Source organism: Erythranthe guttata, chromosome 4 (genome assembly GCF_056151865.1).
Source record: "Erythranthe guttata isolate IM_541 chromosome 4, IM_541, whole genome shotgun sequence".
NCBI lineage: Eukaryota > Viridiplantae > Streptophyta > Magnoliopsida > Lamiales > Phrymaceae > Erythranthe > Erythranthe guttata.
This window is the reverse complement of record NC_142536.1, coordinates 19121494-19136747: the sequence shown is the minus strand read 5'-3', so window position 1 is coordinate 19136747 and position 15254 is coordinate 19121494. Positions and strand designations below refer to the sequence as shown.

At 31.9% G+C, this 15254-nt stretch overlaps 2 protein-coding genes across 2 annotated transcripts; one reads left to right on the top strand and one right to left on the bottom strand.

The window, feature by feature from the left end:
* The first annotated feature begins 3055 nt into the window (after positions 1–3055).
* LOC105958497 (putative aquaporin TIP-type) lies at positions 3056–4359 on the top strand. Its single transcript, XM_088817245.1, has 2 exons — positions 3056–3698; positions 3795–4359. Exons 1-2 carry the CDS (start codon positions 3291–3293, stop codon positions 4155–4157), a joined length of 771 nt encoding a protein of 256 aa, XP_088673371.1. The 5' UTR covers positions 3056–3290; the 3' UTR covers positions 4158–4359.
* A 4644-nt stretch (positions 4360–9003) lies between these two features.
* Positions 9004–10904, bottom strand: LOC105958498 (transcription factor FER-LIKE IRON DEFICIENCY-INDUCED TRANSCRIPTION FACTOR). The gene is made up of 4 exons (XM_012982498.2): positions 10274–10904; positions 9680–9871; positions 9403–9576; positions 9004–9285 (listed from the first exon to the last, which is right to left on the bottom strand). The coding sequence occupies exons 1-4, from the start codon at positions 10853–10855 to the stop codon at positions 9193–9195; spliced, it is 1041 nt and encodes a 346-aa protein (XP_012837952.2). The 5' UTR covers positions 10856–10904; the 3' UTR covers positions 9004–9192.
* Positions 10905–15254: the final 4350 nt, after the last annotated feature.

The window sequence follows — 15254 nt, the reverse complement described above, 5'->3', positions numbered from 1 at the left end:
AATAAGAAAAAAGGACTAGAATTGTAAAACTAATAATAATAACAAAAAATTCTTATTCACCATATTATATAAAATATTTAATAATATTTATAATGAGTTTAAACCGAATGTTAAGTTTCAACGAATATATTTGTAATGTTTTTGAAATAAGAAGGATATCAATATAATTTATTTCATGTTTGACCAGTGGTAAAAAACATAGAATTTAAAAAAGGGGGCAACTATTTTAAATCCCAACTTTTGCTTACTTGAATACTACCAAGTTTAAAACCAAAATTGAGTACATATTTATCAGTTTTTTCTTACTTTAATACCAAAATAAAAAGAAAAGTACAAAAACACCCTTTCATACAAAATATCAATTATATCAATTTTTTTTAGAAATTACCTATTCAAAAACCAAATAAAAAAAAAAGAAAAAAAAACCCTTTGTTGTAAAAAAAAAAAAAAACCTCCACCATTTCTTCTCCTCTCCAACCCTCACCGCCGCCGCCGCCGCCGAACGCCGAACGTCACCGTACGTGCTTGTAACTGCCGCGACAACCCAATTAAACCCTATCTTTTTCATCTTCTTAAATCCTCCAAAACATCTCCAAATTCAAAAAATCAAAACCTCACAAAACTTATAAAATGGAGTTATAAGACAATAATATGGTAGTATATGTGGAAAGAGAAGCCATTAAGGTAAGTATCGATGTCTTTTTTGAGCTTCGAAGTCGATTTTGAAGTTTTTTTTTTGAAACCCGTCGGCAATTTTCGACACATACAGGTCGATTTTTTGGTCAATTTTCGACACCAACGTGTCGAAAACAAAAAAAAAAAAAAAAAAAAAAACAAATTTCGACAGGTATGTGTCGAAAAACACTATTGGTAAAAAAAAAAAAAAAAAAAATTTTTTTTTTTTTTTTTTTTTTTACCAACAGTATTTTTTCGACACACACCTGTCGAAATTTGGAGAATTTTCGACAGGTAGGTGTCGAAATTTGTTTTTTTTTTTTTTGTTTTTTGTTTTTTTTTTTTTTTCGACACGTTGGTGTCGAAAATTGACCAAAAAATCGACCTGTATGTGTCGAAAATTGCCGGCGGGTTTCAAAAAAAAAACTTCAAAATCGACTTCGAAGCTCAAAAAAGACATCGATACTTACCTTAATGTGTTCTCCTTTCATATATACTACCATATTATTGTCTTATAACTCAATTTTATACGTTTTGTGAGGTTTTAATTTCTTTAGTTTTGAGATTTTTTAGAAGGGTTTGTTGTGAGATTTTTTAGAAGGGTTTGTTGTGAGGAAGATTTTTTAGAAGGGTTTTTGGGGAGGGAGAAGAAGGAGGTGGAGAAGGAGGGAAATGGTTTTTTTGAGTTTTTGATTATTTGGTATTTAAGAAAGAAAAATAGTATTTGTAATATTTTTTTTGGTTTTAATTTCATTAAGGGTATTAAAGTAATTTACAATTAATTATTTATTTTTTATTTTTTTGGTATTCAAGTAAGCAAAAGTTGGGATTTGAAATAGTGATCCCCTTTCAAAAAAGTTAGTGAAATGGTTTATGGGATTTATGAGTAATTTTAAAAGTTATAGGGGTCTAATTGTAATTACATCTAAATGCGAAATAGTCATCCCTCGTAATTAATAAAAAAAACAAAAATTAGTTGTCATTTTCCATTGTAGTAATTAATTACCTACTTATATTAATTAATAAATTTTAGAAACAAATTAAGAAAAAAACGTGGAGTTCTAGAGTATTCCAACCCAAACACATGAATGATTGGAGGGGTGACCGAAAGAAGTGAGGAAGGGCCACCCGCTGTATAGGTCACCATCACACACACCATGTGACTTGGCTCTTATCCGTTACGTACACGTGTCAGTCCATTATTACTCTTCCCCTTCACTTGCTTAGCTGTATTAATTGCTGTCACTGGTCCCCACCACTCCCACCGCAGTATAATTTACATCCACACTTTCCCTTCTATCTGATTGGCTGGCGCCATAATGCCGAGCTAATTTATTATTGCCAGATTTCATATTTTCGTACATGACAATTATATCCTTTGAGTTATTGCACTATTTTAATTCCCTATTAATTTTCTTGAATAATTGTTGTGTTTTTCTTTCTTTCTTCTTTGTTGGTAGTGGAGTTGTTGGCACTCGTGGTCATGTAACACACTTAAGAGTTCATTTATTTCACCATTGCATTGTATATGAGACTCCCAACCACCCGTGCACGAGCTAGGAATTTAAGATCGGGAGGCGAGAGCCGAAAGCATTAAAAAAATTATCGAAGAGTTGTTAATTCTATTATACACGATTTTTTTATAAAAATACATTTTTATTCCGTGTAATCTGTCACTTTATATTTTTCAATACTGCCACTAAATACATTTTTTCATGTTATTCAACCATCGATATTAACTCAGAAAATTGTAGCAATTCGAAATCGGCCCAACTTCTTGTTTTCCTCATACATAAATTATGAGATGGCAGGCAACTTATATACCATATTATTAATGCAAGTAATCACATTATACTTACAAAGGATATTTGAATTGGTTGAAGATGTTGCCATTTTTTCTGAGAATTCCACTTAAAAGAAATATTAAATACCGTATAATAAATAGATGTCCAATCAAAATTCAATAAAAGCTCAAAATTAGGTGAAATAGCGTTTAAAAACTAATGAAATATATGGGGGAAAAAATAAGTCCAATTAAACTTCATATTCCTAATCCTAAATGAAATGGGATGATGTAGGGGCCTATATGCATGTAAAGATTAGCGGAGTCAGAATTTTAAGTTCGAGCGTGCCGTATGCATTAAAAAAATTATAGGGGAGCTGTTAATGCTATTATCCGCGATCTTTTTTCTATTTCAAGTATAAAACAATAGGTTTTTGAGAAATGTTATGGGGGCAGTGCCCCCCCAGATCATACGCTAGCTCTGGTACTCCAAATATCAAGTTCTCAATAAATTTAGTGCCAAAATGAATTTTTGAGAATATGAAGGGGCGTTTCGGAGAAGATAATTGTAAGTTATATTGACCAAAAGGGTGATAGTAAAATGTTAATTCTGGAAATAGAAAAAATGATTGGCATCAGCACCGGCCAATAATAAATAATAATATCCCGGACAAACCGGCAACCGGATGAACCAGTTTCCCAAATAAACCATGCAAAATTTTGCTAGTATAAAAGACTACTATCTCATGCACTAATCTATCACATCCAAAATTAACTTTTTTCTCTCTCTAAAAAAAAAACAATAACCTAAACCCTCCGCCGCTCTCCGATAATGCCGGGCCAGAACGACTACTTCAACGTTCCCCTCAGCCGCGTCGCCATCGGCAACACCGGCGAGTTCAGCCACCCCGGCGCCATCAAGGCGGCGGTGGCTGAGTTCATCAGCACCTTCATCTTCGTCTTCGCCGGCTCAGGTGCAGGCATTGCCTACAACTCCATCACCGGCAACGCCGCCACCTCCCCCTCCGGCCTCGTCGTCGCCGCCATCGCCCACGCCTTCGCCCTGTTCGTCGCCGTCTCCATCGCCGCCAACATCTCCGGCGGACACGTCAACCCCGCCGTCACCTTCGGCCTCTTCGTCGGCGGTAACATCACCCTCTTCCGCGGTATCCTCTACATCATCGCTCAGTTGCTCGGCTCCGCCGCCGCCTCCGGCGTCCTCCTCTTCACCACCGGCCTGGTAATAATTAATAAACACTCCGATCTACCATAATTACTAATTATTATTTTCATTCCGACAAACAATAATTATAATTATTTTTTACTTATTACACAGCCCGTTCCAACATTCGGCGTCTCCGGCGTGTCGGTATGGGCCGCCTTGGTGTTCGAGATCGTGATGACATTCGGTCTCGTCTACACCGTGTACGCCACCGCCGTTGACCCCAAGAAGGGAGAAATCGGAATCATTGCACCCATCGCCATCGGTTTCATCGTCGGAGCTAACATTCTCGCCGGAGGTGCCTTCACCGGAGCTTCAATGAACCCCGCCGTATCATTCGGACCTGCTTTGGTGAGCTTCAGCTGGACCAACCACTGGATCTACTGGGCCGGGCCTCTAGTCGGAGGTGGCCTCGCCGGAGTTATCTACGAGATCTTCTTCATCAGCCACACCCACGAGCCCTTGTCGGAGTTCTAAGAATATTCCCGGTTGAAAAATATCTGCGTTTTTTTTCTTCTTCTTTGATTTCACCCTCCGTTTGTGGTTGTTGTAATTTCTTGATGAGGAGTTTTAATTTTTAATTTGGTTATTTCCTCTTTGAATTTGTTTGGACGTTGAATTTCAAATGTAATTTCTGTATTTTAATTTGCACTGGGGTCAATAATTTAATTTGTATTTATCTCTTTCTTTTTTAAAATTATTGGATTTTTATTAATACTTACTAAACTATGTTAAATAATACTTTATTTTAATCAGAATTATAAAAAAAATCCTGACTGAATTTGAAAATCTTAAATTTAATTATTTCTTCTCCAAAATAATAACAGTGTTTTCTCGAGATTATTTTGAAATACAGGCTCATTATTAGACAAAAATTAAAGATTGGTTTAAACATTAGCACAAAATATACTTTTTCCCCTATAAATTTCTCATTTTCACATTGCCCCCCTTAAAATTTAAAAAATGGGACAAAACCCCCCCTTGAAATATTGTTTTTATTGGACTTTGCCTCAAAAGCCAATATTCGGTGGGCATCGTGTAACAATAATAACATTTTGAAGGTGCAACGTGTAGAAAAAATAATGTTTTTAAGACAGAACAATACATTAAAAGACTCAACATGCAACAAGAACACTCAGTTATTGTAAATAATCCATCGAATTTTTTTATCGAGGGAAGCGTTTTTCAAAAATAACATTTTCCAGGGGGCATTCATTTTTTCAAATTTTACAGGGGTGAAATGCAATAATTAAAAATTTATGGTGGTGACGTGCAATATTCCCCAAACATAATTAAATAACAATGATTGTGGACCAAATGACAAAGACACACTTGTCGAGTTCGATTATATCACTCTTTTTTTTTTTTTTTTTTTTGAGTAAATTCAAGTCCATTACAAGGAGAAATAGGGGTGGGGGGACTCGAACCCTAGACCGTTACCCTATTGGTAAAGGCTAGGTACCAACTCTCCTAATGAGGGTTGTTGATTATATCACTCTCTTAATCCAAATTAAGTTAAGGGGAGTGGTAATAATAATTTAGATTAACAATTCCATTATTTTTATTATTTTTTACTTAAATAAAATGAATTGCATTTTACTTAAAGATGATACAAGTTTTGTTTTATTATTTAACAACTAATGGAATACTAACTACCAATTGCGGAAAAACAATAGAAGTTAGGCTCAATTATTGGGCCAATTAATTCACATTTTATTTTTTATATATTTTACCAACTACTTTTTTTTCCAATTGCATGTGACGTCAAATCAAAGCTGCCCTAGAACAGTTGAACCTAGTAAATTGGCTATATTTTTCTTTTCCTTTTTTGTCCTTCAAATTATGGATTTGGTTAGGGCATCTCCAAGGTTAGATGCTAAAATCCGGGATGCTATATCTATAATAGCTGATGAACAGTGTTATAGCAACTCAGTTTTTACTATTCTGATCCAACCATATCATCTATATTTTAGCATTTTATTATATTTTATTACTTTTTTATTTGATTATAAAAGATATTTATAATTAACATATAGTTAATTAAACTTAAATAAATAATATTATAATTAATAGATGATAAAACTTAAATATATAATAAATAAGCAATTAAAAAAAACTTAACTAAATAATTAAACTTAAATAAAAAGACATTTCTAGGATAAAGAAATTAAATCAAAAAAGAAAAATAAATCCTAGCCCATTTTGGGCCTGACACGTGACTATTATAATTAAAATAGAGTGAAAAGCTTTATTATTTTAATTTTTTTTCATTTAGCATTTGTGTGTAGTAGCTGGTATATATACCAGATGGGTTTCTCTTTATACATGACATGCTAAAATTTAGCTTCTCCGTTGGAGATGAATTTTTGGATCACAAATGCTATAATTTTGATTTTTTAGCATATAGCAGCTCCAAACCTTGATGGTTGGAGATGCTCTTACTTCCTACTAAGTTATAAATAGTTTGTGGAAATTTCAATAATACTAATTCCACAATCATTATTTCGATAAATTAATACTCGATAAATGAATAACATTGTTCAAATAATATTTTTTTACGGTTCGAACTCGGTAAAAACGTACTAAATTATTAGCTCGATAATTTAATAATTCGGTAAATTAATAGAATTTTGTCGGTTACGACTGTATTAATTTATAGAGGTTTAACTGTACTTGTTTAATTTACTAATCAAACCCGTAGTTACGGAGAAAATGAATACTTATTTTAGTTTTTTGATGAATTATTTATTCAATCTTCCTCCAATCTAAAATAAATGCCTCCTTCGGTTGCATGAATTGAAGTTATATTGATTTGTACTCTTTAAGTGCATGAATTGACCTAGGTTCGAATCTACATGTCAACGGTCCCTTGATGAGTTTTGTCATACATGGTCAAATTAGTGCGGTTTACACCACTCGTATAAATTGTAAGCTACTACACGAAAATATAGATTTATCTACTGCAAATATATAACCAGCTGCATGTTCGTTCGTTAGAAGAAAAAAAAACATAAGCATATGGTTGAATAACTTTCAACTATTTATATTTTTGTTTTTCTATATAGATCACTGTATCTTGATCGAGACATTTCCTTGTCTACCTACATATTTGAAATTTTAAAATTTTGAATATAATACGAAAAATTTGAATGATTTAGAAGCTAGAAAATAATCAAATACAACACACACACACACACACACACATATATATATATATATATATATATATATATATATATATATATATATATATATATATATATATATATATAATTTCCAAACATTAATAGAATTGGAGACATCCATCGTGTCATCAAAATTATCTGGCATTTTGGTCTTATCCACTTGGCGACAATAATTAATTAATGGATATTGTTGTATTTAATTAAAACTTACTTGATTCATTTTTTTAAGATGAATCCAAATTAATCGAATTATTTGCTAAACTCGGTAAAATATTTTATGAAGTCAAGATATACATGTTAATACAAGAATATATACGTATTTTTTGTGTAAGCGAATATGATGATCGATATGGTCTACATTCTTACACTTCGTTCATTACAAAAAAAAAATATAAAATAAATTATTAAAAATGTTCGTATTTTAGATTTTAATTAGTTCACGAAGTTTAAGGGTATTTGGTTTTTGTATATAAATATAAAGAAATTATAAATGCATATATACTCTTAATTCTTAAAAGTTTAAATTTGAAACAATTGTTAGAAGGAAAAGATTAGTAGGTGTCAATAATATCTTGGATTACTAAATTAATGTGCAATTTAGAAAAAAAAAAAAAACAATAATAATTATAAAATTGGAATCACATAAAAAGGACACGGGCTTTTGTGTTTCACATGGTGTGGGGCCATATTGTAATTTCTAATAGACGAAAATAAAAAAAACATAAATGTACCTTTCCACTCTGTCTTAATGGTCTTAAAGTCGGTTAGGTCGGCAATGCCTGAAAGGGATTTTTATTTTGGCCCATCCAATTTTTTTTGCGTAAATTACGGATACACCCTTCATGTAATTAAAACTCGGGTAAATTATAATCAACTACGAGGTATGGTCAAATTACGAAAACCCCCTATTGTTGGATAATTACATCTACTTCCCTCAATTATGAATCTTCTTAGACATCAACCCTTGTAGTGTCAAATTCAACATAATCATCTAGATTCCGTGGAATGTGCTCTAGTTTGTACTCGTTTTGTGTAAAAATACTGTTTTTGATGCACCACAATCTGATTGATATATACAAGCCAAAAAATACTTCTTATGATCATCTTGCTTCGGAATGTGGAGCTCGAATGGGATAAAACAGGAACAAAATTGAAATATATTCCATATAATCAAGAAGTTTCCACTAAATTTGAAACCGCAAGAGGAGACATGTAAAAAAAATTATAGTTGAAGTAGTTTGTTGTAATTAATCAAACGGGAGGGGGGTTTTGTAATTTTAACATAATTCAGGAGGTGTTTTAATTTGCCCATAAAACTAAATAAATTACGAACTCCGTGGTGTACGTAATGACAAATAATCCCCTAAAACTAACAACCCGTTGCAACACTTAACTCAAACAAATAACTATAAGTATATTACGCGTAGCCCCTTGAAGTAAGATAAAATATTATATTTACCCCTAGGTTGATTTTAATAAGTGGTATTGAAGTCTCTTCCTAATCATAATTAATGTGATTTGATGAGAGATCGTGGGCTCGAATTTTATGATTGTGTATCAATTTAGGATTTAATCAATTATTAATGAGGTATTTAGTCAATTTATATTACTTATTTAGTAATTCATGGTGTGCCCAATAACATCAATCAAAATTTCACTTCAAAAAAGAAAAAGAAAAACATTAATCAAAACTTGTAGGCCACATGGGCCCACGATCTGTAACGGGCCAACATCTGTCTATATTGGGCTAGCAACTAAGGGCCCAAAATATAAAATAATTACTTTTAGGGCTCAAAATTTAAAATAATTACTACTAAGGCCCAAGTCCACTAAATCAAGTGTTTGAGATCATTATAGATATTGATTTCTGGGTTACTGGGCCGACTAAATTGTTCAAATAATTTGTTATTTTATGTAAATATATAATTGCTTGCAGGCCAACTTACAGGCTCAGTACATGTTACAACTTATATTCCATTGAATTAATTATTGATTATGTGGTAAATTTTATTCATATGCTTAATTACGATAATTAATATAAAAATAAATTTATTTACGTCTGACTTATATATTATTATATTGTGAGAACTAAATTGAGACACATTGAGATAAAATGGTTTGTTCAATGCTACACTGAATGAACTTCACCGGCCTTAAATCCCCGTATAATTATCCGTAAAATATAGAGCCATACATAATTTACACACATTCCATGTATATACATACATATATATATATACGTGTATATATAAATGTGTGTGTGCGTGTAAATAAAAGATGGAAAACTATCTGTATGAGATAATTAGATTATCCTACGTAATAATCGATCATGTCTGAAACTCAAATCCTTGATTAAGAAAAACAGATGCAATCCACAGCTTCATATTTCGCAAGTCTATATCCATCTCCCCATCCGCAATCTGCGTATAATTTTCATATGTTAATTATTTAATTAATCTAGAAAAGAAAAATACGCAAATTAAATTTTATGTATGTGATAATTATATAAATCGACGAGCAAAAGAATTATTTCTTACATGCAAAGTGAACGTGAGCACATAATTTTCACCGGACGAAGCCAAATTCGAGCTCCGAACATTGAAGCTTGTAAGGGATTCGAGGGCTTTATAAATGGAAGCCGCAACACCTTTTCCCTTGTTCGACACTATTTTCACGTAAAACCCTCTTTCTTCCACTTCAAACACATCCATCTGCACTTTTTAATTTTTTTAATTAATTATAATTAAATTAATTAGTAATAGAAATCGGACGAGTAAGTTGATGAAACCCTAATTATTAGTACGAATTAATTACCTTAAAAATTTTCTTGGTTATGGGATAGAAACTTGTCATATAATTATTCATGTTTTGGGCAACTTCTTGATGCTTGTCTCTTCCTTCCATCGATGACTCGAGACTGAAAATCTCGGATTTGAGCTTCTTCGCCTGCAATTGCAAGTTTTGCACGTACGAAATAGCGTCCCCAACTATCGAAGCTTTATCCATCTGCATATATATACATATATACACACACATGAATCTCTAATACTATAGTATGTATATTAAATCAAATATAAATGCATTTGAACCTAACCCTAGTTTTGATATAATTAATTAATGAACCCTAATTTTTTTTCTTCCTAGAATTTGTTTTCACATTTTTCATTACTGTTGCAGCACCGATATTCATATACCACAACACAATACGATTAAAAAGTATTGAATTATTAGTATGTAAAATGTAATAGTACGCGTGTACGTACTATTTGAAGCTCTAAATGTAAATATATTTGTACGTAAATATAACTAATATAAATGCATATATAGGAGGTAATATATTAAACCCTAATTACGATACAATTATTGAAAATAAAAAATGTAACGATGATAAGAAACCCTAAATCTAACCTTGGTGATATTCGGAACCAACGAGCGCAGTGTATAGAGTGTGTCCTTCATTCGGCCTCTCCTATTCTGCTCGGAAACCAAAGTTCTCGATCTATCCACCTTACTACCGCCATTCTTCTTTGTCGGTGTTGTGCTTGTCGTGGTGGTGGTTGTGGCGGCATTGGCTGAGCATTCCTCCTCCTCTTGCTCGTCGTCCGCCGCCTGCAGCTTTTGGCCGCATGCATTTTGTAAACCAAAATCACGATAAACATTACCACCACCAGCAACGTGTTGGAAGTCGAACAAATCTACTGGCGGAGCTGTCGGGAAAAGATCGCTCATGTTGCAGACAATGCCACCACCACCGTAGCAGCTACCGCTTCCGCCACCACCACCACCGTAGCTGCTACCGCTTCCGCCACCAATGCCGGGCTGATCGAAAAACTGATGACTGTAGTCTTGATTGAAGCTGAAATTAGGTTGTTGATTATTACTATTAATATTATTATGAGTCATAAAATCGAAATTGGACTCATCCATGAAATCAATCAATCCAAAATGCTCATCGTTTGCATATTGGTGATGCGGGATTATTTCGTCCATTTTATTTTATTTTATTTTTTTGTAATTTTATTGTTTTTATTTCATGGTCGGTTTCTTGGTTTTTGAGGTATGTATATATAGATTAGTGTGTGTGGTGTGAACGGAATCCAAACTGGTTTATGTTTTAATGATGTTGACTATTTAGTTCATATATATACATACACAAGAGGGTTGACCAAAATTGAAAAGGAGACGATGTATCTAGTGCTAGATCCAATTGTGCCCTACCACAAACGATTGTTGATTGGTTTGGATAGATTTAAACCATAATTAATTAATTAATTAATAATAAATAATAATAATATATAAAGAAACAAAAAAAAATATTTTTATGCCGCAGGGAATATGCTATTTGATTCTTTTTTTACTATTGAACCAGGCTATATCTACACTATGTACACTTGATCTAACTCGTTTCCTTGTCATTGAATTCACCTTCTCCACTTCTTTCCAAATTCTTTTATAATAATGTAAAAATTCATATGAGAATTCAAAATAAATAAATTAAATCATCACTATACAATTTCGTATTAAGTGTAAATATTTGGTTATTTTTTCGTGACAATGACAAAAACACATCATAATATTAAGAATTAAAATTTCAAAACCGGGGATCATTATTAATAAGGTTTTCGTCGTATATAACGTAAGCGACCCCGTTTACGGACCTATAGCGAAAACATATTTTGACGTTGTCGGAATTAGTCAACATGTTTTATGAGGATGTTGTGACGAGCTTCCGACCTATGTATTTAAATACAAAATCGAAAATGAAATGTAAATTTTAACGATGAAAATTTTAATTTCCATGTACTTCTTAAATTCGTGAATACGCTTTGTTGAGTTAATTATAAATTCTAAGAAAAAATGTTTATGATACTTTTTAAGGCAAATTACAATCACCACCTGCGGTAAGGTGAAATTACGAAACCCCACCCCCTCTTATTTGCGTAATTACAGCCAGTCCCCTCAACTATGTATATCTTTACACGTTCACCCCTTACGTTGTCAAATTTGTATAGGGGTGTTAGTCCGGTTGGTAAACCAACCGAACTGAACCGAATGAAAATTCGGTACTTGCCGATTAATGAACCGGTAAATCGGTTCGATATTCAATTTTTTTATTTTTATATATGTATATATATATATATATATATATATATATTTTATGAAATATTAGTATTTAAACTAATATTAATTTAAAATATAATAATTTTTAAAAAATATTTTTAATAAAATTTCAATACTTCGGTTATTTACCGAACCGTACGATAAACGTTATGAAAATTTGGCGTACCGAAATTTCGGTACTATATTACCGAGTGAACACCTCTAAATTTAGCAACTGGAAGGGTTTTTCGTGTGACGATACGTAGTTGAGAGAGATAACTGTAATTATACAAACAAATTGAATTTTCTTTTCGTAATTTAACCTTATCTCAGGGGTGATTTAAATTCACTTTATTATTAAGGAGTTGTTAACTAAAATTCTCTATATATACCTAATTTATTTTAATTTAATATGTATAAGCAGGGTTCGCCGGAACGGCGCCGGAACGGCTGGAACGGCCGTTCCGGAACGGGAACGGTGCCCGCCGTTCCGAAATCCCTAACAAAACCGTTCTCTCCTCCTTGACGCGGCGGACCACCGAGACGGGCGAGACGTGGCCGGGAAACGGCGCCGGAACGGTCTGAACGGCTCCGGAACGGCTCGGAACGGCCTGGCCCTTGACGGAAAAAAAAGTAAAAAAAAAATGAAAAGAAAATTGGGAACGAGACCCTCGACTTAATGGAAAAAAATTGAAAAAAAAAGAAAAAGAAAAAAGAAAATTGGGAATGAGATAATTTGTAGAAGAGTCTAAATTATTTTTTAAATTAAAAAAAGAGTTTAAATTAAAAGAAGAGTTTAAATTATTATTATTATTTTCTTATGGAGTTAAGAGCTATTTTTTTGGGATAATGAGATCCCACTAATCCCTCTAATTCCCTATTAATAGGAGAAAGTAACAATAAGTAAAATATGACTATAATTTATGTATTTAACCAAAAGGGAAATAGCAATAATACATATTTTTTTTAAGAAAATAATAAATAAAATTGAGCAATAATACATTTTTTTTAAAGAAAATAATAAATAAAATTAAAGACTGATTCTTAAAAAATGGAAAATAAATATCAAAATATAAATAATAAATAAATATAGAAAATTCGAATATATAAAATATTAAAATTTTATTTAACTTTTTTTTGCTCAATATTCTGTTACTTAAATATAATCATTTTAATTTGAAATTAATTCATCACATAATATGTTTTACTATAAATAAGGACAATATGGATCACATTTATCGACTGATTCTCAAACAGAAAATCTTGAAAGTTTTGAACCAGCTCGACATTCTACGTGATATTGATATTGCATGTAATTTTATAATGTTAATGCAAGGTTGTTGTAATATTTTATTTTTTAATTTTTAATAATTTTAGCATATTATTGTATTGTAATGTTGGTATTAAAAATATATTTGACATAAATTATATTTTAGCATTTTAATTAAAAAAAGTCCGTTCCAGCCGCGACGGAGCCGCGACGGAACCGCGACGTTGCAATGGAACTGGAACGGCAGTGTCCGCGACAGCCGACTGTTCTGTGCCGGCGAACCATGTGTATAAGTCACTCATTGACTTAATTAATGGTATTGTATTTCTATTTAGATCTCCAACTCTCATTACAATTTCCATGCAATTCTCTCTATTTAATTTGTAATGTACAAGTTTTATAAGTCCGAATCGAATATAGATTACAATTTACAGGTTGTTAGGTATTCTAGTCGTTGACTTCCCTATCCATCCCAGGTTTTGTAAGTCAAACTTCTGATGTTGATTTGTTTATTAATTTTGTTTAGCACTATTACGCATCAATGTGAAACTAGAAAGATACTCGCATTAAAATAAAATAAATAATAGAATATATTGATAAATAAATAAAATTAACAGCGCAGCATCAAAACATGGATTAGGACAACACGTACGTATTAATCCTCCAACTAAGTAATAACTACTACTAATACAGAAGATTATTAGTATATAGTAGTATTGTCATTAGTAATGCAATAACTAAATTGATGAAAATGTGTGACACGTGGTGATTGTGTGTGCAAGTGTTGATATGGTCACCCTAGCACGTGTCAATATCCAAAACCTCGTCTATCCACAGGCTTAGCTCGTCCTCGGCTATGGCTATAAAATATTATCTATATATTGATTATTATAATTCGTTAAATTTAAAAAAGAAAAAGAAAAATGAACATAAGGCTGGGATCAATTAGTTCTGGATTACAAACGTCGACAGAAAGTTGTTATCGGATTAAGAAAAGTGAGGGATGATATTGAATGTGATATTGTCGACTTCAACAACAAATAAAAGAAAATTGAATTAAAATTTTGTTGAGTCTTTATAAATTTATCACATATGTAATATACATATATTTGAAATTTTATTTCAAGATATAAAAAAAATGTAATTTCAAGAAATTGTTAATTTACATATAAAATGGGGCCTATAAGAATTTTTAAAATATATATTATTTTATAAATTTATTGAGTTATTAATTTAGCACGAAAAAAAAATTATTTTAAAAAAATATTAATTTATCGCATATTAACTTATTGATGTTTTACGTTTAATTTTAGTATAATTGTTTATATAGTAAAATGGATTAACTTTGAATTGGGCCAACTTGTGTCATTAGGTTGAGCTGAGTTGGACTTTTTGATGCAATTTAATAGGTTTGAGTATCAATTTGTATTTGTATATATATTTGTTTACATTTTGATATATTAAATTGATAATTGAAAATCAAATTAAATTTAAATAATATGTATAGAACAAAATTACAAACAGTTACTAATTAATGTACGTGGTTGATATTATCAACGTTGTTACTTGTGATATAATGACGTGTCTCAACGGAGGAAGAGTGCTGTTGATCGATCAGCGCCGGCAGAAACTCGACTTCTGCTTCGAACGGCGGCGGCGATGCTTTCGTCGGAGTCGGAGGAGGAAACTCCGATTCTTTTTTCTCTCTTTTTTTAATGTGTGTTTGTGGAGGTTGAAAAGGTTGGACTAAAGACATAAGAAGCCAAAAGATTAGGGACTAGACTGTAAAACCTGAAAAGACTGTGCAAACGTAAAACATGAATAAACAGGATTTGATGTGTTTTGATTGGGCAGAGAATTACAGTATCAGCGCCAGACGCGGGAGTTAAGACAACTCCCATTCGCTCATGGTATTTGCATTTTGCACCCCATTTTTTGCTAACTCTTGCAAACAAGACCTTGATAATTTATTTTATTTAAATAACAAATTAGAAATAAACATTTTTTTGAGAAAAAAAC